The sequence below is a fragment of the Physeter macrocephalus genome, chromosome 14 (assembly GCF_002837175.3).
Source record: "Physeter macrocephalus isolate SW-GA chromosome 14, ASM283717v5, whole genome shotgun sequence".
Classification (NCBI taxonomy): domain Eukaryota; kingdom Metazoa; phylum Chordata; class Mammalia; order Artiodactyla; family Physeteridae; genus Physeter; species Physeter macrocephalus.
In genome coordinates, this window is record NC_041227.1 from 126,735,433 (window position 1) to 126,759,116 (window position 23,684).

The following is a 23,684-nucleotide window of genomic DNA, read 5'->3' on the forward strand; positions in this document are numbered from 1 at the left end:
ACATATTTGATTTCTCATTGATCCAAGATTTAGGAGAGAGAGTTTCCGTTTCCAAGTGGCTGCATTTCTGTATTGTTTTGTGTTATTGTAGTTTATACTGTGGCTATTAATTGTTGGTTTTATGTAATGTTTGCTCTGGGAGCAGTCGATGTATACTGCAGATTCTTTTTTTTTTTAATTTGAAGCTTTGTTTATAGTCTAATGTTATCGGTTTCCGTTATTCTGTTCGTATGACATAGAATTTAGTATATAACCTATTAAATGAGTATTATAGTTTGCTCTAGTCTCACTTGCCTTGCAAATGTCAAAAACAGAAAGGTATGTTAAAATCTTTACAAATTATGTTTCTAGAAATTTCTTTTTAACTTTTTTGCTTTATATGGCTGTTGTTTTTTTTTTTTTGCAGTACGCGGGCCTCTCACTGTTGTGGCCTCTCCCGTTGCGGAGCACAGGCTCCGGACGCGCAGGCTCAGCGGCCATGGCTCACGGGGCCAGCCGCTCCGCGGCATGTGGGATCTTCCCGGATCGGGGCACGAACCCGTGTCCCCTGCATCGGCAGGTGGACTCTCAACCACTGAGCCACCAGGGAAGCCCCTCAAGTATTTTTTAAAAAATCATTTATTTATTTATGGCTGCGTTGGGTCTTCGTTGCTGTGCGCGGTTTCTCATTGCAGTGGCTTCTGTTGTTGCAGGGCACGGCACGGGCTCCAGTAGCTGTCTGTGGCTCGAAGGCTCTAGGGCACAGGCTCAGTAGTCGTGGCGCACAGGCTTAGTTGCTCCGCGGCATGTGGGATCTGCTGGGACCAGGGCTCAAACCCCTGTCCCCTGCGTTGGTAGGTGGATTCTTAACCACTGCGCCACCAGGGAAGCCCTTTCTTAAGTATTTTTAAAGCGATCCCAGACATCACATCGTTTTATTCCTACATACTTCAATCGTCATCTCTTAATTATCTTCTTACAGTGGATTGCTGCAAATCAGGATCCAAATAAGGTCCAAACACACAGGATTTGGATGCTGGGTCGCTTTTTAAGCTAAAGCTGCCCCTCCTTCCCTCCTCTCCTGCCCCATGCTATTGACATGTTGAAAAACAAAAGGTCAGATTTCCTGTAAAATGTCCCACATTTTGGATTTATCTTCTTTGTGGTGTCATTTAACGTGTTCCTCTCTCCCAGATAGTTCTTCTAAATTGGAAGTTACTTTTAATGCCTTTATTTTTAAATTCAGGTTAAACTTTTTGGCAAAAATACTTTCAGATGGTGCTGTGTATTTAATATAGTATGTCAGAAGGTACATAATATGGGCTTGGCATCAGGAGGTGACAGCCTGATCACTGTCAAGCGCTTCATCAAACGTTCATATAATCGTCTCATCCATGAATGATCTTTGCCTGAATAAATGACAGTTGACCCTTGAACTTGGGGATTGGGGTTGCTGACCCTCCTCCGTCAAATAATCTAAGTTTACAGTTGGCCCTACCCACCCACAGATTCAACCAAGCTTGGATTCAACCCACCTTGTATGGTGTAGCTATGTAGTAGGTACTTATGGAAAAAAATGCACCTATAAATGGACCCATGCAGTTCAAACTCGTGTTGGTCAAGGGTCAACTGTATTTTATTAGGGATTACAACATAGTGCTTTTTCCAATGTTGCTTTCTTTCCACATAGTTTGTAAAGAACTTTCTATCATTAACTAGGTCATTAGTTTATCCTGAAATACCATTGTTTAAATTAGAGCAGGATAAATGTGTGTTTTCTTTCCTTCAATGCCAGTTTTTAGAGTAAGGAGTTGGAACCCTTGATCTAGCCAATGTATCCTTCTTTAACTTTTTTTTTGGCCACGCCTCTGCTTGTGGGATCTTAGTTCCCCCACCAGGGACTGAACCCAGCCCAGCAGTGAAAGCACCGAGTCCTAACCACTGGACCACCAGGGAATTACCTTTTTTTTTTAAAGGATGGACAGCCTGTAGTTGGATTTTAGCTGACCCAGTTTGAATTTTTGTCTTCTAATAGGGGTCTTTACTGATCCATAATCATCCTTAGTATGTTTGGTTCTGTATTTATGCTACTTATGTTTTGGCTGATTTCTTTAACTTTTGCCATATAGGATGTACTTTTCTCGTGATTTGAAAAGCATAATCCTATTTTACTAGTGATTATTTTTAATGTAAAATCAATGCACGCTCAATGCAAAAACTTCAAATGATTCAGGATATAAAACTTAAAAGTGCCCCAATCCTTCCTAAATGCCTTGGACTGAGAGCATGTTGTCAGTTTTTCACTGTTGTTTCTTCCTGTGAGTTTTCCAAAGGCTCTCCCTCAAGTGCTAGGGACCCCTCCCTTTATTTTACAAAACTTTCATAGGACTCATATTGGTTCTTCCCTTGAACACACGTTCTGACCACACTCCAAAAGCAAACTCAATGGCTTTTTCTAAGATTCCCATGTTTTCACTTGTCTGAATCCCTGTATCTTCAGCTGGATGGCTGGGTGCCAGTTCAATGATTCACAGCCTGGGGGGAGGGAGCGAATGGTACTCATTTTGTGCATTTAAGTCCTTCTGGCAGAACTACTGCTGAACATCAGATTATGTTACGACTAAAGCAGCTCTAAGTGGAACATGCCTTGCCCCTCAATTACAGTTTACCTTTGGCCTAGCCCCTGCCCTACAAATTAGGGGTGATGGTGCCCCAGGCTTCCTCTGCTTATGTCCTTTAAGACTACATTACCTTTTTGAGCGTTATCAGCAACTGTTGATCTCCTCCAGTAAATTCTGGAATCTCTGGCAGAAGTGTCACAAAATTGTTGGCGTGTGCACATTACCCTTCCCCTGGTAGGTTTTTTTTTTTGGTCTTCATTGCCGCGCATGGGCTTTCTCTAGTTATGGCGAGCGGGGGCTACTCTTTGTTGTGGTACGCAGGCAGTGGCTTCCCTTGTTGCGGAGCACGGGCTCTAGGTGTGCGGGCTCAGTAGTTGTGGCTCACGGGCTCTAGAGCGCAGACTCAGTAGTTGTAGCGCACGGGCTTTGTTGCTCCGCGGCATGTGGGATCTTCCCGGACCAGGGCTCAAACCCGTGTCCCCTGCATTGGCAGGCGGATTCCTAACCACTGCGCCACCAGGGAAGCCCCTCGGTAGGTTTTTCCTATAGGATTTAAGCCATTATCAAGCCATATCAAGCCAGATGCCTTTAATTGGATCACTTTCTTACCAAGAAACTTCCCAGGTTATCTCATTTAATTCTCATTACAATCGTGATGTAGGTAAATGAGGAAAGGAAAGTCCCGAGATGGTAAACGATTAGTCTAGAACCAGCAACTAAATGGCCAAGGGCAGACATAAGCAATAGGCATACCAGGTCCTCTGACTTCTAGGGCAACAGAACTTTTCCCACCACCTCATCTTACTTTAAACCACCTACATTTCCTGGCATTGCTCAGGAGTCCTGCTAACTACAATCAATACTAGGATTTCTTTTAATGCAACGATGGGATTAAAATAATTTCCTAAGTTCATATACAAAGCTATAACAGGTTTGAACTTTGTGACAAAATTTCTTTTTATGCCACATTTAAACTGAAGAGCTGAAGCACAGAAAAGGAGATCCCTGCTGCTACTCGCCCTGCTGTTAACACCCGCATGTGACTTACTGATGGACACGTAGCAGGAAGCACTCCCTAGGAATCAGTGGTTTGAAAGCAAAGAGAAAGTTCAAGGCAATCAGCAGATAATGATTCCTCTTTACCATATTCCAGTGAAAAACACTGTCATCGACCCTACTGCTATTTGTTAAGATTTCAGCAGCCCTGGGGGCTCGGTAATTGGCTCCTACAGGCCCTCACCATTAGGCAACGGCACACACCTATGGGCATACCTTTCCATTTTAACAAAAACTCCGCTCCCAGTGAGGTAACTCCAGAGTTTAACTATCTCAACCACAAAGGAGCAGACACACACAGCACTATATAATTATTTTTAATGTCCAGAGTTTATAATTCAAGGGCCAGAGCTTTCTCCCAGACTCAAGTTTATAATTGCTCAATTGGCTGGTGAGGCCAGTAGGGATACTTCTTCTTATCTAATTTGGTTTCTGGGAAGACTTCATTCAAGTCCTCAATGGTCATCTGATCAAATGGAATTATGTTCTTCATCTTCTCCAGCTAGAAAAAGACGGGAACTGTGTTAAGATAAATAGGGCTGCAGAGATGCAAAAAAGAATCCAAGGCAGGTTACCCCCACTAGGTGAAAGATGTGTGGCCGTGAAAGAGAGGAAATACAGGCAAAGGCCGAGGCTCATCCTTACCTCTTTCTCGTATTCCTCAATCCTGGTCTTAGAGAGAGACAAAAACTCAGCACAAAGTTTCACCTTTTAAGAGAAGGGAGAAATTCTGTTTACAGAAATGTAATCATACAGTATGTACTCCTTTGCTGGTTTCTTTCACTCACATAATTATGTTGAGGTTCATCCATGTTATTGTGTTTATTAATAGTTCATTCCTTTTTATTGATGCTTTAAAGTCACTCCACCTTAACCTTACTAGGAGGAAACAGAACTGTCAGGAATTAAGAGAATTTTAAAATAAATAAGAGCCTCAGATACTTACATCTTTTTTCTCTTCAGCATCCACCTGGGCAGTATATTTATCCTCCGGCATAGGAACCTTCAGGGCATTAAACTACAAAACAGTGACAGTGAGTTGTCATTAATATAACCAAGAGCCCCCCAAAAGGGCTCAAAGCTGCTAATCGTAATAGAGCATATAAAAACACGTTCTCCATTCGGGGAGGAAACCAGCATGCATCTAGGGCATCGTAGTGGAAAGAGTACTAGACTACCAATGGAAGTTCAAGGTTCTTCTCTGCCCCATCACTAACTAACTGGAGACCTTGGACAATTCTTTATTACAGTGAGCTTCAGTTTCTTCACTTGATAAAGAGAGTTGGACTTGATGACCTCAAAGAACCCTGCAGTTCTAAAGAAATTCTGATTTTTTTTTTTAAGAATTCTGCATTTTATTGCACTCAAATGACATTGAACAGAAGACGTTTACATTACTTTTAGAAAATCCATTGATGTTGCCCAGCTTGGCATATATTTGTAAAAGACAAGGCTCGTTCATTGAGATATTTGGAAATGGAAAGTATTTGAAGTTGACCACAGCATAATGAATCCTCAGTGTCCAGAGTTCTAGAGATGATTATATACAAAAATCCAGCAAAATTTACTTTACACATTTATCAGTTCTATGTCACTCCTAAGTTTCCCTAAAAAAATATGGCTTTATAAAAAGTAGTGTTCTAGCCCGTGAGCCATGGCCACTGAGCCTGCATGTCCGGAGCCTGTGCTTACCCCAAAAAAAAAAAAAAAAAAAAAAGTAGTGTTCTAGTACTTCCCTGGTGGCGCAGTGGTTAAGAATCCGCCTGCCAATGCAGGGGACACGGAATCGATCCCTGGTCCGGAAAGATCCCACATGCCGCGGAGCAACTAAGCCCGTGCGCCACAACTACTGAGCCTGCACTCTAGAACCCATGAGCCACAACTACTGAGCCCGCATGCCACAACTACTACAGCCTGCACGCCTAGAGCCCTTGCTCCGCAACAAGAGAAGCCACCGCAATGAGAAGCCCGCGCACCGCAATGAAAAAGATCCCACATGCCGCGGAGCAACTAAGCCCGTGCGCCACAACTACTGAGCCTGCACTCTAGAACCCATGAGCCACAACTACTGAGCCCGCATGCCACAACTACTACAGCCTGCACGCCTAGAGCCCTTGCTCCGCAACAAGAGAAGCCACCGCAATGAGAAGCCCGCGCACCACAATGAAGAGGAGCCCCCGCTCACCGCGACTAGAGGAAGCCCGCGCGCAGCAGCAGAGACCCAACACAGCCAAAAAAAAGTAGTGTTCTATAATTCACAATAGAAAGTAAGAGCTTTATTAGATTTTAAGTAGCAACTCTGTATTACCCAGATCACAGCTTTAGAAAATTATTGTTTTTTTTACTAATGTATTACTTTGGGTTTGACTACACTATGGTTTGGCATTACTTACTACAGGGTAACAACGCTCTCTAATGATAAATATATAAAATCTCTTTGATTTTCATCTTAAAAAAAAATTTATCATTATTATTTTTTTTGGCTGCACCACACGGCATGCAGGATCTTACTTCCCTGACCAGGGATTGAACCTGTGCCCCTTGCAGTGGAAGTACAAAGTCCGAACCACTGGACCGCCAGGGAAGTCCCCTGATTTGTCTTTTAAAAGAAACCGTAGTGGACTGGCGTAGTCATGTTTGCATAATGGATATGGAGGAGATGGTCTCCTTAGAAGACAGCTTAGTGTTGTGGCCCCAGCACTTAGCACTGCACTTGGCACAGAGTGGGCCCTCAATAAGCAACTGCTGAATCAACAAACAAACTACGGATGTTGAAATTTAACATCAGAAGAGGATACGTGAGCAAGAGATCACAGCTACAAGGGACAGTAAAAAAGACAGCAGAGAAAAGAGGAAAACAGTAAAAGGGCAGGAAAAAAATGTTACCTTTGTTCTAAAAGGAGACAGGTAGGGAGCTAAGAAGGAACTCAGAGTTGGGCAGAAACGTCCAACTCAAGAGCCCTCTGGCTCCCAGGTTAAGGCTCTGCCATACTGTTTCCCTGGGTAAGAAACCTGCTGAATGAAGAGACCCTGAAGTCTCTGCACCTATTTACCATTTAAATCTATCATCACAAGACCTCTGGCCACACCCATCTCTCCTGAGCCTCCTTTGGATTCTGGGTGTTAATTCCACCCCTCTTTCCCCTCTGTCATCCTGAGGTGTAATTGTCCACCGTCCTGCTCCCCAAGCAGGACGTGTTACGAGACCAGATCCTTAGCTGCGTGAAGTCTCACCTTCTTCTCGAAGTCATCCACCAAGCCGGCCTTTGCCACACTGGCCTTGTAGTACGCCCAGTCGATGGCAGGTGGCTTCTCAGGCAGAGCGGCCAACCTGATCACGTAGAAAAGCGTAAGTTAAGATTGTTCCGTGAGCAACAAAAAATTCACACAGCCAATTTCCCTGTTCCTTATTCCTATGGCCTGGGGCTATCATCACACTCTTCCCTTGGAGGGAGATCAAAGGAATGCAAAAAAATTACTTGTATTTGGAAAATGCATGGATTTCTTTATACTTTCTGCCGGAAGAACATCAAAAATTCACGTGCAATTCCAAAGCACATTTTGTTTCCACATTAAGTGACAGGTTAACAGGCCCCTCTCAGCAAGGTACTGACCTGGAGGTGAGGATCTCATTCCAGGATTTCAGGGAGCTGGCAACAGCCTTCTGGTTGTGGGGTATGATCTCCCCAAAAGCTACCCAGTCAATGGCTTTTAGAGCAAGTTTCCGTCCAGCCATCTAGAGATCCTAGAAAATAAAACTGGTCAGATCAAAACAGGGCTCTTGGAGAGAATCGTCTGAAGGGCATCTTAGAAATATTCAAGTTATTTCAGAAATAGATCAGCATCATATGAGTGGGTACATCTGTCAACTAAAGGAATTAGGATTACTAAATCAGAAGAGGAGGACAATTTACCTTTTCAAGTTCAAGGTGTGCAACCTGGCATATAAATATATCCTCTGCCCCACAGATGGTCCTCCCTCTACTCCCCAACTCCTAACTTATCAAAGCCCAGTTCTCTAGTGTTTGCACTCCACGTATCTTTGGAAATACTGGTAATGCAATAGTCATGAATTACATAAAGTAATTTAAATGCATTTCCACTCAGTTTGCGTTTTATTCACTGATTCTCCAGTGCACAGAACCCGAAACATACCCCCATTTCAACAAGGCTTAGTTAAATAGGGCAGACTCTCGACCAAAATTTCCTCACCTGAAAAATGGGGATAATAGCCTTGCTTACCTAAGAAGGCTGTTAAAAATATCAGATGTAAAAAAAAAAAAAAAAAAAAATCAGATGTAATTGTGCACATCAATTTGCTCTACAAACTTATACAAATTTAAGGGGCTCTCTACCCCCTCCCCGTCAGTTTAGTACTACGCCTGCACCTTCCTATTCATGTCTGATGTTTCCCTGCAGTGTTAGCGCATACCCTGAGTATACCGGCAATACGCTTAAAAGAGGTATTCAATACGTGTGAATGTGAGAGAAGATGGAAAGTGATTACAGCCATTTTTTTTTTAAATCAGGATAGAATATGGGGAAATAGTCAACTTAAACTAAATAAGATCAATGTCAAACATTAGGAAAAAGACTGAAATGGATCACAAGGAAGATGGAAGAAATCTTCCCCAGGATCTCAGGACACTCGTCCAACACCTGCCGCTTCCTGTCACTCTCAGGATAGCTTATGTTTCCTGGAGTGGAGGTGAGGGGCAGGTGACTTTTAAATACACCAGAGAAATAAGTGCCCTTACAGGGACTTTTCCAAGCACAGAAGACAGGCTTCATAAGTGGATTGTTGTCTTTTATTTACTGCTGAATCCCCAGCGCCTAGTACAGATCTTGCACACAGAAGGTGCTCAGTGAATATTTGCTGAACCGGTAAATGAACCCTGCACTTGAGAAGCTCTGAAAGCACCACACGCTCGAATGCTGAAACCTTCAGGAGGAGGGAAGGGCACAGCCCTCCAGCCTGCTGGGTGTCACTCAGCAAGCTAAAACTATCTTCCGGCAATGTTTCCGCAGCCTCCAAACCGGACTACTGAAGTCGGCCAGGCTGGGGTCGGGCTGGACGAGACAAGGTTAGTGGAAGCGCTTAAGTTAGAGGCGGCGGGGTCACAGACTGGCCCCTGCGACCTCGCGCTCGTGGGAGGGGAAAGGAAGGGAGCGCGGAGCAGCAGCTACAGCCGGGACACTCTGCCAGCGGGGCAACCGCAGGGCCCAGCGTCCTTGGTAGGGGCGCGACAAGGGTCGGGCCGAGGTTTGCAGGCGGCAGAGCAGAGGAACCCGCTGGGGTCGGACCTAAGGCCCCAAACCCCACTCACCTTCACCTACCCCGGCGGCCCACAGTCCACAGCACCAAGGAACGGAAGTGGATCACCGGAAAGCCTCCCCTCAGCCAGCCCAAAAGCCAAGGGGGCGGGCCCTATTTCTCAGGTCAGCCAATGGCGATGGGGGTTGGTTCCGGAAGTCCCGTCCCCGAAGGCGGGCGCCTAGCCTCTACTGCCAGGGTCCCCGGGAGCTGGTTGGGGGCGCTCCCGTCCCTCTCCGCCGGCCCCTCCCCCGCCGATGGGCCGGCCCGGCTCTCCCTGCCAAGAGATGGGCCGGCCCGGCGGCGCGCGGGCAGCGGCGGCGGCGGCGGCGGCGGCGGCCCAAGATGGCGGAGCTGCAACTGGACCCGGCGATGGCGGGGCTGGGAGGGGGTGGCGGGAGTGGGTTGGGCGACGGGGGCGGCCCGGGTCGCGGGCCCCCCAGCCCTCGCCCCGCTGGCCCCATGCCCCGCGGGCATGGCCGCCAGCCCACCGCCGCCGCGCAGCCGCTGGAGCCGGGTCCCGGACCACCCGAGCGGGCAGGGGGCGGTGGAGCCGCCCGCTGGGTCCGGCTGAACGTGGGCGGCACCTACTTCGTGACCACCAGGCAGACCCTAGGCCGGGAGCCCAAGTCTTTTCTCTGCCGCCTCTGCTGCCAGGAGGACCCGGAGCTGGACTCAGACAAGGTGTGCCCCGCCCTCGGGCGCGCCCCCGGCCTTCGGACCCCCTCGTTCCTCCTAGGCTTGTCCCCCGATTCCTGCAACACGCTTCTCGCTGGCGGGCACCTCGGGCTGGGACCCCCTCCTCCTCCTCTTTCCCCGCCAGGCTAACCCCCGGGGCTATTCTCCCCCATCCTCAGGCGCACGCGGGCTTTCTGTCTGACGCCACCCTTCGTTCTCAGCGGCTCCTTCCCCATACTGTGCCCACTTTCACCCACGAGAACCCACTCCACACCCCTTCTCCGTATTCCTCTCTGCACCTCTCATCCCAGCCCCTCAGGTCTGCATGAGTTTTCCCCTGGCTCCGCGTCAGCCCCTCACCGCCTGTGCCAGATGCGTCCAGAATTGGGTCAGGGTGAGCTAAGGCATCTTTGTAGCTTTCTCAGACTTCCTTTCGGACCCCTCTGCCAAGTTGGGTGAAAGCCTGGGTCTGATGATGGCTTCGACAGCTGCAGGAAGTGCTTCTCATGATATCACACTTCTTTCCTGTGGTCCTGGTCCCTGAGCTCCTATCTGGTAACTGTCACTGTTTTAGGTCGATATTTGAGATCAGATACGTTCCTTGGAAAGAGGTTGTCATTTGCCAGTGCAAACCTAAGCTGACCCGTTAAGACCAGGGAAAATGAAACCCAGAGAGTGCTGTTGGGCAAGATGCATGGCTGCTAACCAGAGAGTTGAGAGGTGACAAGACAGTTTGAGCTGTTGTCTGAGTTGTTTTTTTAACTTCACGCATTCATCTTTTAGCTTCCGACTTAAAAGCATTGATCATTGCTTACAGCGCCTTATATCCCATAGAGAACTTAGCTGTTACCTTGCAACAGAGCTAGGGTTGGGTAAACATTGGTTGATTTCATTTATTCATCTCCTGCCTCTCCTGTAATAAATCTCAGATTGAAGGAAACCTGTCCTACCCTAACTTTAAAGAGTTTCCAAAACCTTGCTTATTCTAAAGGAATTATTTGATCTACCCTAAATTTTCCTTGTTGCAGTAGAAGCCAGTTTCGTCTTGTTCCCTTTACTGTAAAGATGAGTAGGATTAAAACTGCTCAGAGCCAAGTCCTGGCTGTGCCAAGCTTCCTGTGGGCACAGATCTGGAGTGTGTGAGTTACAGCTGCCAATGCAGACTCCCACTGTTGTTGGCCCTGAGCTCTGGAGCATTGCCAACTGAACAGAGGTTTTCTTAGAATTAGGAATGTGATTCAGGGACAATAGAGAAATCAGAATGTCCATCTCAAGCAAAAATTTAGATCATGCAACTATGACATTTTCTTCCTCGGTTTCTTTATAACAAGTATCCCAACGGAAGAATGTTGGTAATTGTGTCAGAGTAAAAATTTTAAAAGTTCAAGTTAATGCCTAGATGATGAATACGACTGTACATCTGTAACACCCTCCCTGAAATGATCTTGAAGTACAAGATACATAAAGCCAGGCTTCTTGCCAATAGTTTGTGATAAATACCTAGCAAAACTTGCCCTCGCACTCGTGAATTGTGACAGAGAGGTGGAAACCCTGCCCTGACTTAGTCTGAAAGCTCCACAATGATACCCTTATGTTTGGTTGGCAGGACGAGACAGGGGCCTATCTGATTGACAGGGACCCTACCTACTTTGGTCCTATCCTGAACTACCTCCGCCATGGGAAGCTCATCATTACGAAGGAGTTGGCAGAAGAAGGTAAGAACCATGTTTGCATTGGGCGTTTTCAAAGTTCAGGTCAAATCTTTAAAGCTGTTTCACAGATTTGAATTTTTTTTTTCCACAGATTTTATTTTATTTTATTTTTTTCTGGCCGCGCCTTGCGGCATGTGGGATCTTAGTTCCCCAACCAGGGATTGAACCCGTGCCCCCTGAATTGGGAGCGAGAAGTCTTAACCACTGGACCGCCAGGGAAGTCCTGAGATTTGAATTTTGAGGTTTTCATCAAGCTCATGTGCAGTAGATAGTGTAGGAAAGCTTTACGGAAATAAATAGGGAGCCTCCAATTACCTAGTCTCGTCTGAGAGGGTCTTGAAGGAGCCCCTTTCGGTTCGCTTCAGCCTCCTTCGGGAGAAGGAAGCTACGTAGCTCAGCTTTGGAGATAGCTTTGGAGTTTTTTCTGAACCTGCAGAATTGTCAGGACCCCTTTTTACATTTACTTATTACTAGCAGTGACTGTCCACAGCCTGAAGCAACGAATCTCTGACATTTTGCTATTCATACTTTCAATTTTAGTTTGAACTTGCAGCTGTAAAAAAAGAAATAATAAAGGCTTGGCCTCATTTCTTTTAAGACTGATCTCATGCTTCCTTGTAAATTTTTGCATCTGACCTAATTCATTCTCCAGCCCATTGTCAGGTGCATCGTTATTTGACTCATCTTTTTGGTTTGTAGAGCATTTGGACTGTAAGTGGGTCTAGACATCTTTCTAAAAGGCTGTCTTGGGGGTGGGATAGGGAGGGTGTGAGGGAGACACAAGAGGGAGGAGATATGGTGATATATGTATATGTATAGCTGATTCACTGTTATAAAGCAGAAACTAACACACCATTGTAAAGCAATTATACTCCAATAAAGATGTTAAAAAAAATAAAAATAAAAAAATAAAAGGCTATCTTGGTCTCACTGAGGCATTCAGTTGAAGAGTGGGGCCTGTCCCTAGAGCCAGGGCACCCTGACCTGGGAACTTTAGCTCTGCGTGAGAAAGCTGTAATGGCCGTGCTAATTAATGAAGTGGCTGCAGAACACTGCTGTTAAAACCAGTCAAAAGGGGACTCACTCTCCCTTTTTTTTTTTTTTTTAAATGCCCCCTTCCTTTTTTTTTTCCTTAACATTTCAAATGCATACAAAGTAATGGGAATAGTGCAGTAAATTCCACCCACCATCCAGCTTCAGCAATTACCAACTCATGGGTACTCTTGTTTCTTGAAAAGAGGAATCTGAAGCATCTTTTCTAATGCCTTAAAAAATTCATTTTGAAAAAAATCATTTTGAAATAATTTCAAAGTTAGAGAAAAGGGCAAGAATAGTACAAAGAACTTTGTTTACCCAGCTTCACCAATTTTTAACATTTTTTGGTCATATTTGCATTACAATTCATTCTCTCTTTCCTCCTCCCTGCTTTTTTTCCTCTCCCTCTTCTAGTTTTTATTTTAGAACTATTTGAGACTAGGTTACACACTTCACCCCTTAATGCTGCAGTGTGTATTTCTCAAGAACAGGACATTCTCTCACATAACCACAATACAGTTATCAAATTCAGGAAACTTAATATTGATAAACACCTTAACTATAGCTTATATTCTAAATTTATCAGTTGTTCCATTAATGGTATTCATAGCAAATTTTTTTCGTGGTGCAGGATCATACATTCCATTTAGTTATCGTGTCTCAGGCCTTTGATTTTGTTTAGCTTGGGATTCTTTTTTTTGGATTGAACCCAGGGCCATGGCAGTGAAAGCTCCGAGTCCTAACCACTGGACCACCAGGGAAGTCCTATGCATGGGATTCTTTCAATGACTGCCTTTTATATTGTTCAAATAATAAGCATCTTGTTAAATTTGGTCCACATAAATTTACACACACACACACACCTTTGGTCATTTTTAGGACAAACTGGGTAGAAATTGCAAGCTCAAGGGTTGTCCAATGGGACTAGTTCCAGGAACTACGTGACATATGGTAAAGGTGTCCTGCAGCTCACGGGCAGGGGCAGGGAGAGCAGGGGAAGGTGCCAGGTGGGAAACGGCAGGGGTGAAACGGAGTAAACAGAGCACCGTTGACTCACTGCCGTTGGGGAAAGGGGCACGGGTGCACATCGGACAGCAAAGAAACAGTTCCCAGGCTGAAGGAGATAGACTAGACTTGCATTTGAAAGATGAAGTTCTTAGCAAGCTCATGAACTCCAGCCTCTTCCTGCCGTTTTCTGGGGAATTGACACACATCTAACTACAGTTTGGTCCTTCTAGGTGTGCTGGAGGAAGCGGAGTTTTACAACATTGCGTCTCTCGTGCGACTTGTTAAGGAAAGGATACGGGACAACGAGAACAGAACTTCACAGGTAATGGGTTTTGAACTCTTAAGGGGAAGATATCCCAAGTGGCCATCTCTGTCCGTGTGTCTGGGTGTGATTTGAAATGGATGATGTGCTGCTTGGCCAGAGCCCTGCCTTTCCCCATAGAGCCGGAGGTCTCTGTGCGGAACACTGTCCGTCTGCCAGACAGACAGCGTGTACTCTGCCAGACTTGTTCAGAGCAAGGAAACAGAGGAGAAGAAACCACAAAGAAGACGAAACAGCCCCGTGTCCCCTTAGAAGAGCGGGAGGTTGTGGCTGCTCTCCATTTGGCAGTGGGAGGAGCCACTGCGCTTGAGGTTCAAAGCCTGTTCTTTCCGGCAGAGTATCTGCCTCCCTTCATGTCCACGTGGAGGCCAAACAAGGTCTTGCTTCCACCTGTTGGCTTCTGTTTATTAGGACCAGCCTTCAGCCTGTGACCATGTCACATCCAGCTCCTGACAGCCTCTTGAAACCAGTCATGGCGTAGACTTTGCAAGTGGTTTGTGAATCATGCTTCTAAGAAAATAATATCAAGCTTCTCTTTTTATTATGAAGTCTGGATTTTTATGTTAACTTAGTAGATATGGTAACAAAAATCAAACAGAATTTGCCACATAGTTTGAGAACAGAACAGAAGGCAGTAAGGCACTCTTACCTCATTTCATGTCGCATCACCCATCAGGTGTCTTAAGTAAGTGGCCACAATAGCTTCTGTTAGGCCCTGGGGACCCCAACTGATAGGAGAAGGTCCACGCCTTCAAGAAGCTTAAAGTCTAGCAAGAAACACAGACACTCCCTTTCATGTATTTAGGCTCTATTTTAAGAGAGTTTAGCTGCAGTAACGGGCAGAGTTGTCCTCCAGCATGACTTGCCTCTTATCCCATCAGATACCGGTGGTGGTCGCTTTCTTGAGATCTAATCTATTGCAATATAGAATTTTCCTTGAAATAAGAAGGCAGTATGTTCCTTTTCAAAAGTAAAAAATAGTTCCTTGCTCTTTCTGTGTTAGACTTCATATATCAAAATTTTTCTGTCTCTAAATGGAATTATCTGGATGAATAACGGGCACCTATGATAAAAAATGAACTCTCTTATACATTTTATCTCTAGCACTTTGTGAAGGTGGAAAGAAGGGCTTATTCATTTAGTTCTCTTACATCTGCCCAATGGCTGAAAGGCTCCTTTTTAATGTTCAAAGATGAACTTGTAGTTGGTTTGCAGATTACCGTATGAAATATGATCTAGCGCCACCAATCTTTCTGCCATCTCATAGTATATTTACATGGCATCTTTCACTATTATAGATACTTAATAGATCAGACATTCTGAGAATATTGCCTCATCCTCGGTTTTCCACATTCCAAAAATACCCCTTTGATTGCTTAATATAAATATTGATGGTACCATAGAGTGTGTCATTTGAAACCATTCGAATCGTGGCCCTTGAACACTCTCAGTTCTTTGCCATTAGCAGATTCCTTGAGAGCATCATTAGATGCTCATCTGTTTGATGACAGCACTTAATTAGTTCTCTAGATTCTGAGGCTTGTGCATTTATACCCAGTTGGAAGCTTTTTTATTCTAGGCATGTCAAGACCCTTTTGATGTTAATTAATCTTTCCATCTGTCCTCTTTATTTAGTGGAACGCTGGGCAATTGATTTGATGTTGTTCAATGATGTCCCCTTTTGCATTTGTCCCACGTGGCTCTAAGGCTGAGTGTGGATTTCCGTGGCTGTCCCTTCAAACACGTTATCTACTTTAACTTGTCTGCATTGAAAGGAGACACACATGGCAGACGATAGAGCGAAGCCCAAGATGTGGGGGGACCTACTCTGCCTTTTCTCAGTGACCTCACATCTCTTTTAGTGGCTGCCACCATTCTATTACTCTGCTGTCCCTGGCAGTAGCTTTTGCTAGGTGATTAATCTCAGTGCAGTTGAGAGCACCAGTGGTTTACTTTGGGAGAGAAGAATAAAGAAGAGCAAGTACAGACATCTTAAATACCTGGGACTTGGACAGCTGTGGCCACTATCAGGTCCTTTGGATGCTCTGCATCCTACAATATAAAACATCTGGTTGTTTCCGAAATGCATGGCTAGAGTAATTGAAATTGCCGGAAGATTTGTCCTATATTTTACATGGAAGAAAATTTTTTTTGCCTTCGCACCTTGTTTAATGGTAGCTGTACCTCATGTAGAAGGACGGAGTATACAAGAAAGATTATAGTGTTGTCAGGCCGACCTGGGCTCAAGTCCCAGCTCTACCTCCAATCCACTTAATCGCTGTACAGCTCGGGCAAGATACTGTGCTCCAAACAGCAGTGTCCCGTGTGTGGAAGGAAGCCACCACCTGCCTTCCAGGACTGCAGTGAAGGCTGGAAGAGAAGGGTGTAACACTTGGGGCTCGTAGCACTCGGTGATCAGTAGCTGCTTTTATTTATCCAGTATTCCCCAAGGTGTTCTAAAACTAATTTTCCAGGTAGCTGAAGCCAGCTTGTCCTTTTGAAAAAGTGTTAAGTTTTCATCATTCTTAAGGAAACAGTCCATACTTCCTTAAAATCCGATTGGACATAACTGACCCCTCTCTCCATGACCGGGAGTCATTGTTATGAACCTGGGTTGCTGTTTGTGCCTTATGCCCTCTGGGACGGGCAGTGAGTATGCAGCTTTGCACCCAGCACTGAGTGGCCCCAGATTGCTAAATACCGAGTCCTCCTGTGCGCCTGTAATTGTCCTTCTGCGAACTGGAACTTCCATCTGGCAAGCTTGCCCCTCCCTGCAGCCACCCTGGCTCTCTCGTGACTGGGTGTCTCGTCCCCCTTGGGCCAGATCCCAAGTGTCAGTGAAGTGCAGGGGCGTTAGTGCTACGGCTCTGGGACATCCATTTCAGTTGCTCTGCCTTTTGGCTTTAGGTTCTAACTTATGTTCTAGAGAGTTGAGTCTGGCCAGCAAATGGCCTTTCTCTGAATCTTTGACACCAACTGGGTGACCAACAGTCCAATCCTGTCCTTACCCTGACCACCCAGAGTCAGCGTCAGACTCCACGGGTCTCAGACGCCAGTCGTAAGTCTGGGTCCCCAGCCGCCTGCACTCTGTCTGGCTTGGCGACAAATTCGGGGGCTCCCACAATGCCCCCTTCGCGTTCAGTCATTTACTGGACTAACTCGTGGAACTCAGGAAATGCTCTACTTACTAGAGTTTATTATGAAGGATACAAATGAACAGCCAGATGAAGAGATTCATGGGGTGAAGTCCTAAAGGGTCCTGAGCACAGGAGCCTCTGTCCCCGTGTAGTCGGCACGCGCCACCCCCCAGCTGCGCAACACACGGATGTGTTTGCCAACCTGGAAGGTCCCTGAACCCATCGCTTAGGGGTTTTTCAGCACATTCCATTTGGTAGGGAAGGTTGATTATACCATTGGCCTTTGGTAATTGAGCTCAATCTCTAGTCCCTCCCCCTTCCCCCAGGGTCACTGGATGGGGCTGAAAGTTCTAATCCTCTAACTCCCTCAGTCTTTCTGGTGACCAGCTCATTAGCATACAAAAGACACTCCCCCCATTTATTTATTTATTTAGGCTGCCAGGCCTAAAATCTTCCTTGCAGAATGAGGGATCTTTTAGTTGGGGCATGTGGACTCTTAGTTGGGGCGTGCATGTGGGATCTAGTTCCCCGACCAGAGATCAAACCCGGGCCCCCTGCACGGGGAGCGAGGAGTCTTACCCACTGGACCACGAGGGGAGTCCCCAAAAGACACTTCTGTCACTCAGGAGTTTCCAGAGGTTTTAGGAGGTCTGTGCCAGGAACCAGGAGCAAAGACCAAATATTTGTTTTTTATTATACGCATATCTATAACAGAAATGTTACCATGTAACACTGAAACACTTCCAGATAGCTTCAGCAGAGGGTAGAATAGCTTGAACATGTGTACATTATGGGGTCCCTATTTAATGTATTATTCCCATATAAAAGGTATCATTCTGAATAAACCAAGATACGGTCTGCATTTTCAGCGTGTCTGTCAACTATAGTGACTGAAGCAGAAAACGTGGCTTTCTGGTCCAGAGCAGTTTTACTCTTATTTTCTACTTTGGGAAATAGATGAAGTCTTCGGTTTATCAGCATGGTCACTCACATAATTCATCCCTCCAGAGTTCAGGATCATTTTATTTTATTCATGTTCTTGGACCCCTTATTTTCTTTCTTGGGTAAGTTTTTATTGAAAAACTACAGTGCTGCTTGCAAAGGGGGATAGTGGGTGGCCACCAAGAAAAAAGTTCCAAGCAAACTCCTTTCCAGTCTTTATTTTTTGGAGGGCCTCACCGAGGCAGCTGCAAACTGCTGTGCCCTTGAAACCGGTCCTCAGAGTCTGTGTGTGGTTGTCACAGGGCCCCGTGAAGCACGTGTACAGAGTCCTGCAGTGCCAAGAAGAGGAGCTCACGCAGATGGTGTCCACTATGTCTGACGGTTGGAAATTTGAACAGGTAATGTTTCTTCCGTGGAAGCAGCCCTGTATCTCAGCCTCGGGGCCAGTCGCCGTCTGTAGCCAGTTAATCACCCTGGGAGTCGGGTGGGGGCCAGATGTGATCCTGTTCCAAAATGGAGAAAGAGCCACTCCGTGTGGATTCTTTGCGCAGTAGGACGTGATGAGTTGGGGAGAACTGAGGATAGGCTTGTGTCTCCCAGCTTCATATCCAGAGTTTCCGCATGGTTCTTCCCCGAGAGCCAGCCAGCTTGTTTAGGCTTGAAAGCGCCTCTCTGGGCTTTTTTCCCTCAGAGGGATTCCTTTCAACAGTGCTGTGTTTATAAAGCAGAAACTAACATACCATTGTAAAGCAATTATATTCCAATAAAGATGTTAAAAAAAAAAAGTGCTTTGTTGACACGTTCTAGAATAAGTAGCTAAAGAAGACTAGGGTTTAGCAACCGCCCTCCCTTTGCTTATCCCAGGATCAGATCTTCATCATTCTGAGTATGTGCGCCATCCACCACGCACGCACGGTGTAGTGAACAGCTGTGATGCGAAGGGATCAGACATCAAGGAGGGTGGCGAGGTCCTTTCCATTCACTCTGTGGGTTTCTCTTCTTTAGCTTTGTGCTTGTGACCGAGGCATCAAAACAAAGTGTCTGAGAGCGAGAATTTTACTGCTTTCTTCCATTAGATGGCAGAATTGTTCATCCCTTCTCTTCAAAACACAGGGAGACCGAGTATGAATAGAATGACTGTGTTATAAATTCAATGAATCATACCTGTTCTTAGGTAGAGTTTAAGAGGTCGGCTGACTGTCACCGTAAGCGTACCTTCTTAAATAAGAGTTACTCTGTGTGTTAACAGTGTTATGTTATAGATCAAACACACAGGTGTCTCTGTCTGCAGAGCCAATACTGGATGATTCCTTACACTTAGCTTCCACTGCAGAATCAGTGCTACCTGTATGTGTCTGCCTAGTTCTTGTTCAGGTGTGGGTTGCAAAATGTCACCATACTTCCACTCCAGAAGTATTTTTTCCCGGTATAAAGTTTCAAAGACAAAGGATGTTATAACGACTTTTTTTTTTTTTTTTTAAATATGAATTTATTTATTTATTTTTGGCTGCATTGGGTCTTCGTTGCTGCACTCGGGCTTTCTTTAGTTTCGGCGAGCGGGGGCTCCTCTTCGTTGTGGCTCGCGGGCTCTAGAGCGCAGGCTCAGTAGTTGTGGCGCGCGGGCTTAGGTGCTCCGCGGCATGTGGGATCTTCCCAGCCCGGGGCTCGAACCCGTGTCCCCTGCCTTGGAAGGTGGATCCTTAACCACTGTGCCACCAGGGAAGTCCCTATAACAACTTTTTAAAACTAGTCTTTGTGAAACTAATGAGTAATTTATCCTGTTTTTCTCATCTTATTGATGTGCTGTGGGAGGACCAAGTCTGCTCCCTTTGACTCCATTACACGGAGGAGGAAGTTAAGGCCCAGGAAGGCTGAGGTGTCCGCAGCCTGGTCATACAGCAAGTCAGTCGTGGTCTCCCGACTTGAGGCCTGGCGGACTTGCCAGGATGACCACACCCTCGGGCTCAGCTTCCCCCTCTCTGCATGTGTATTTCCTCTTTAGACTAGAGCCTGAGTTCAATTCACCAGAAAGGTTAGAAGTTCCAGCAGCATTTGGCTTAGAGTAGCTCTTCAGTGACTCGCGTGGTGCTTTCCAGAGCCTCCCGAGCGCCAGTCTCCTGTCTAGGACTTCTGCTCAAAGATGAGCCAGCTCTGTGTAGGTGTTTTGGCTGAAGCAAGTGTCCGTTTTCATTCACAGAAGCATTCTATTTCCCCTCAATGTTTGCTAGAAGGAATAATGTGACCGTATCAATCCTGGCTGCTGCCTTTGGCGCTGTTTCAAGTGCTTGGGTGAGGGGACAGTGGCAGAACTCACACTTTTCTTTGGGGAAGCCTGGTGAACAACTGAGATCCAGTTATCCCCTTGGGCCTTGATAGACCCAGAGAATTCTTCATCCTTTGAGAATCAAAACAGCAAAAGTTCAGGGAGGGGGAGGGTTTGATTTGTGTGACACTTAAATGTTTTAAGATCACTATTTGTATGTTCACCGTATTCTTGTTTCATCAGCTAATCAGCATCGGATCTTCCTATAACTATGGAAATGAGGATCAGGCAGAATTCCTCTGTGTTGTCTCCAGAGAATTAAATAATTCTACCAATGGCATTGTCATTGAGCCGAGCGAGAAGGCAAAGGTAAGTCGCTTCACCCGACTTTCGACTTTCGTCTCCGACTCTTTGCTCCCAGCCCCTGCGCAGGCCTTGCCTGAACTGTTGCTCACAGGTTCTTCCCTTTCCTTCTGAAGCCAGCTTTGCATTTCCCCTTCATTTTGGGCTTTTGACTGTTGTAATTTTTTTTTTTTTTTTTTTTTTTTTTGGCTGTGTTGGGTCTTTGTTGCTGCACGCGGGCTTTCTCTAGTCGCGGCGAGCGGGGGCTACTCTTTGTTGCAGTGTGTGGGCTTCTCATTGTTGTGGCTTCTCTTGTCGCAGAGCACGGGCTTCCGTAGTTGTGGCTTGCGGGCCCTAGAGCGCAGGCTTAGTAGTTGTAGCGCAAGGGCTTAGTTGCTCCGTGGCATGTGGGATCTTCCTAGACCAGGGAACGAACCTGTGTCCCCTGCATTGGCAGGTGGATTCTTATCCACTGCGCCACCAGGGGAGCCCCTGACTGTTGTAAATTAAATCAGGATTTTTGGAGCAGTGACAGAGGCTTTTAGTTAGGACACGTGAACCAAAATAGGGTAGTCTTTTCCCAGCTTCTGTCAAATCAGTGAAAAAGCTTATGGCCATTAATTACTATAAGGTGAGAATTCTGAAACTCTGAATTGGAAAGTATTTTACCTTTATATTTTGAAACTGTTCTCTCTCTCTCTCTTTCTCTGCCATCTCAAGAGAAAAGGTGTTTGGTTACCTTTGTGATTCCCTCCCGCCCCCCGACGCCTTGAAGTTACTGGAAAATGGTTGCACACTGTTATCTTTTTTCCTCCACTGTGCCCCCGCCTCGTACACAAACACACGTACATGCTTCTAAATCATCAATATGTGGTGAGCCCGGACCGTATCCTTTCTCACAGGGGAAGTGGTCCAACAGCACATAAACTCAGGCCTTGCCATGTTCAGAAAAAGCCTTTTACAAGTGCAGTGCTTCAGGGGCGGTTGCCTGGCTTCCGGGGGTGACAGGCATCGTCGTGCTGCTCCGCGGGGTCCAGTGGAAAGCGGCTCCGGGTCTCTTTCTCTTCCCTCGGCGGTCTGGTAAGCAACCGCCGCCCAAAAGCAGTCTGCATCCAGCCTCCAAGCCTCAGCCCTCTCCCCCACCTTCCCCTTCCAGATTCTTCAGGAGAGAGGATCTCGGATGTAAAGTCCGGAGTCCTAACCGACGAGAAAGCAACCCAGCAGAGCACCTCTGTGAAGTTAAGTCTTGCTCCTGTACAGTAACCGAGCTACTGCAAAGCAAAGCTGAGCTTGGCCCCCCCGGTGGAGAAGTGTTCTGGTCAAAACCAAAGGAACCCCAGCCCCACCCACAGGAACCGGAAGACAGAGGCCGCTTCCGGCTGCAGAATACCTTTTCAGTACCTGCTTCTGTTTTCTTAGCCAGTGTTATAGCAAATCTTTACAAGAGCAGCTGGGCCGGGTTCCCAGCTGGAGCTGATCTAGGGCTAGGGGGAGGGGAAGAGGAAGGCCTAGGTCTTTGCACATATGCTGTGCTTCAAGGAAGCTGGAGCAAACGAAGAGGTTTTTCCCTGCGCTGTGCCACGTTTCCACCTGAGTGGGCCATGTCGGACGTTGGCAGCCGCTTTGTAACACCATCTTTCCCCGCCCATGCACCCCCAAATAATGCAGCAGATGCAAAGGGTTCTAGCTTCAGGTTGTTGAACTGAGGTTTGGATAGCGTTGTCAGAGTACCCCACATTGCTGTGAACAAAGCCTCCTGGAGGAGGGGGAGGATAGGGTGTCCTTGGCTGTGGTTGGAGACGGGGGATCGCGGCTCTGGGTTCGGAGCACCCAGCTGCTACCATGTTCAGCTTTGCGTCGTTTGTCTCCAGCAGCCTGGACCCCCCAGATAGCTTGCTTTCTCCCCAAGAAGAGGTTTGAGGCAGGCGGCATCCTGCGCCGAATGAGACAGACAGACAGGCGCTTTAGGTAGTTGATGTAACTGCTTCTGCAGCCTTTTCTTGCCCTCCATTGGCCCGTCTTCCTTCCCTGACTTTTTAAACTGGGGCTGAGGGTAAAGGGACTTTGGACCCTCGATGGCTTGGGGTGGGGACGGCTGTTTTCTTTGAAAGTTGCCAAATGTGTTGTGTTGTAGTATCCAAAAGTGGTATCATTTTTGTGGTGGTCTCTTGGAAATGCCTTGACCAAAAGTGCGATATTTGTGTCTCTTCTTGGTTTCTGACCTGGGCGGCGTCAGTGAGCCCCCCGCACCATCCCCCATAGCGTGTGTGCGTTTGCTGGGCGGTCTGAGGACTCCCCCATCTCTGACCTAACCCTCACCACCACTTCTTTCTGTGGAGCGCCAAGGCGTCGCGGATCAAACGCTGTTGGACCCAGAGGAGCAAAGCCCTCCTTTGGGCTGTGCCCTCAGAGCTCGTAACTGGACTCTAAGCTTTTGAGTCTCGGTGAACAGTCATGGCACGCAAAGGGGCCAGAGAATCCTGACTTTTCCCCGGGTGACTTTCTTAGGGTGGCAGATGGTCTGGAGGAGGGGGAGGTGCCCACGGGGATGCTCCATCCATAAAAGCCCCCTCAAGCCCATGGCTCCTGGGCACCTTCAAAGCTGAGGTTCTCTCTGCTCCACAGCTCAGCTGCTTACTGCATGGGTCTGGGGTCATGGTGTTTTGGAAATGACTATCGACTATGCCAAATGTCTTCTGAGCCTGTGACCTGCCCCTGCCCAGGCGGCCTAGCTCTTCTCCAGGACTCGCACGTTGCCCTCGTGTGTCTGCGTAGAGTAGGGTAGAAGTGTGTATCCAGGGCGTCTGCTGACACGCCGTGTCCGCGCACCAACGGGAACGTGCACGTCGGCGCCTCGGAAGTCTGGCCCGAGCCCAGGATTTTTACAGTTGTAAAATGTTAGAGGAACTTCTACCTACAATAAAAACAGTCACCCTTCAGAAAGGTGACAGATGTCCATCCTGTCATCTTTCAGGGGAAAAAAAAAAAAGATTTTGAGTGAGTCAAGGAAAAGCTGCCCTGAGTAGGACAGAACTATGGGCGAGGTGCTCTTTGGCCTATTTGAATGAGAACCGTCAGACTGAAAGGAGGGAAAGCAGCTGCACCTGGGGCCTCGTGCCCAATCAGATTGCTTTCTGGGGCTCACCTGGTGATCGGCCTCTGGTCCCAAGCCAGCAAGAAGGAGCGAGGAGGCGTGGGCCAGCCCCTCAGGATGCGTAGTTTCTTTCATCATGCTTCTCAGAGGTCCACCGTGGAGCCTGCGAAAAGACTGCTGA

General features: G+C 46.8%; 2 protein-coding genes across 5 annotated transcripts; one reads left to right on the forward strand and one right to left on the reverse strand.

Moving 5' to 3' along the window:
• Window positions 1–3,957: 3,957 nt before the first annotated feature.
• On the reverse strand, window positions 3,958–10,091 carry ATP5PD (ATP synthase peripheral stalk subunit d). Of its 3 annotated transcripts, none has more exons than XM_007099724.3 (6): window positions 10,009–10,091; window positions 7,271–7,401; window positions 6,891–6,987; window positions 4,603–4,674; window positions 4,302–4,364; window positions 3,958–4,158 (listed from the first exon to the last, which is right to left on the reverse strand). In XM_007099724.3, the coding sequence occupies exons 2-6, from the start codon at window positions 7,390–7,392 to the stop codon at window positions 4,027–4,029; spliced, it is 486 nt and encodes a 161-aa protein (XP_007099786.1). In that variant the 5' UTR covers window positions 7,393–7,401; window positions 10,009–10,091; the 3' UTR covers window positions 3,958–4,026. The 3 variants fall into 3 exon arrangements, with proteins under 3 accessions (XP_007099786.1, XP_007099785.1, XP_007099787.1); XM_007099723.3 differs by lacking the exon at window positions 10,009–10,091 and adding an exon at window positions 8,984–9,071; XM_007099725.2 differs by lacking the exon at window positions 10,009–10,091 and adding an exon at window positions 8,994–9,027.
• KCTD2 (potassium channel tetramerization domain containing 2) lies at window positions 9,291–23,684 on the forward strand. Of its 2 annotated transcripts, none has more exons than XM_028499000.2 (6): window positions 9,291–9,654; window positions 11,255–11,363; window positions 13,634–13,725; window positions 18,107–18,202; window positions 20,311–20,436; window positions 21,130–23,684. In XM_028499000.2, exons 1-6 carry the CDS (start codon window positions 9,316–9,318, stop codon window positions 21,154–21,156), a joined length of 789 nt encoding a protein of 262 aa, XP_028354801.1. In that variant the 5' UTR covers window positions 9,291–9,315; the 3' UTR covers window positions 21,157–23,684. The 2 variants fall into 2 exon arrangements, with proteins under 2 accessions (XP_028354801.1, XP_007099883.2); XM_007099821.4 differs by having other exon boundaries at window positions 9,292–9,654; window positions 21,566–23,684.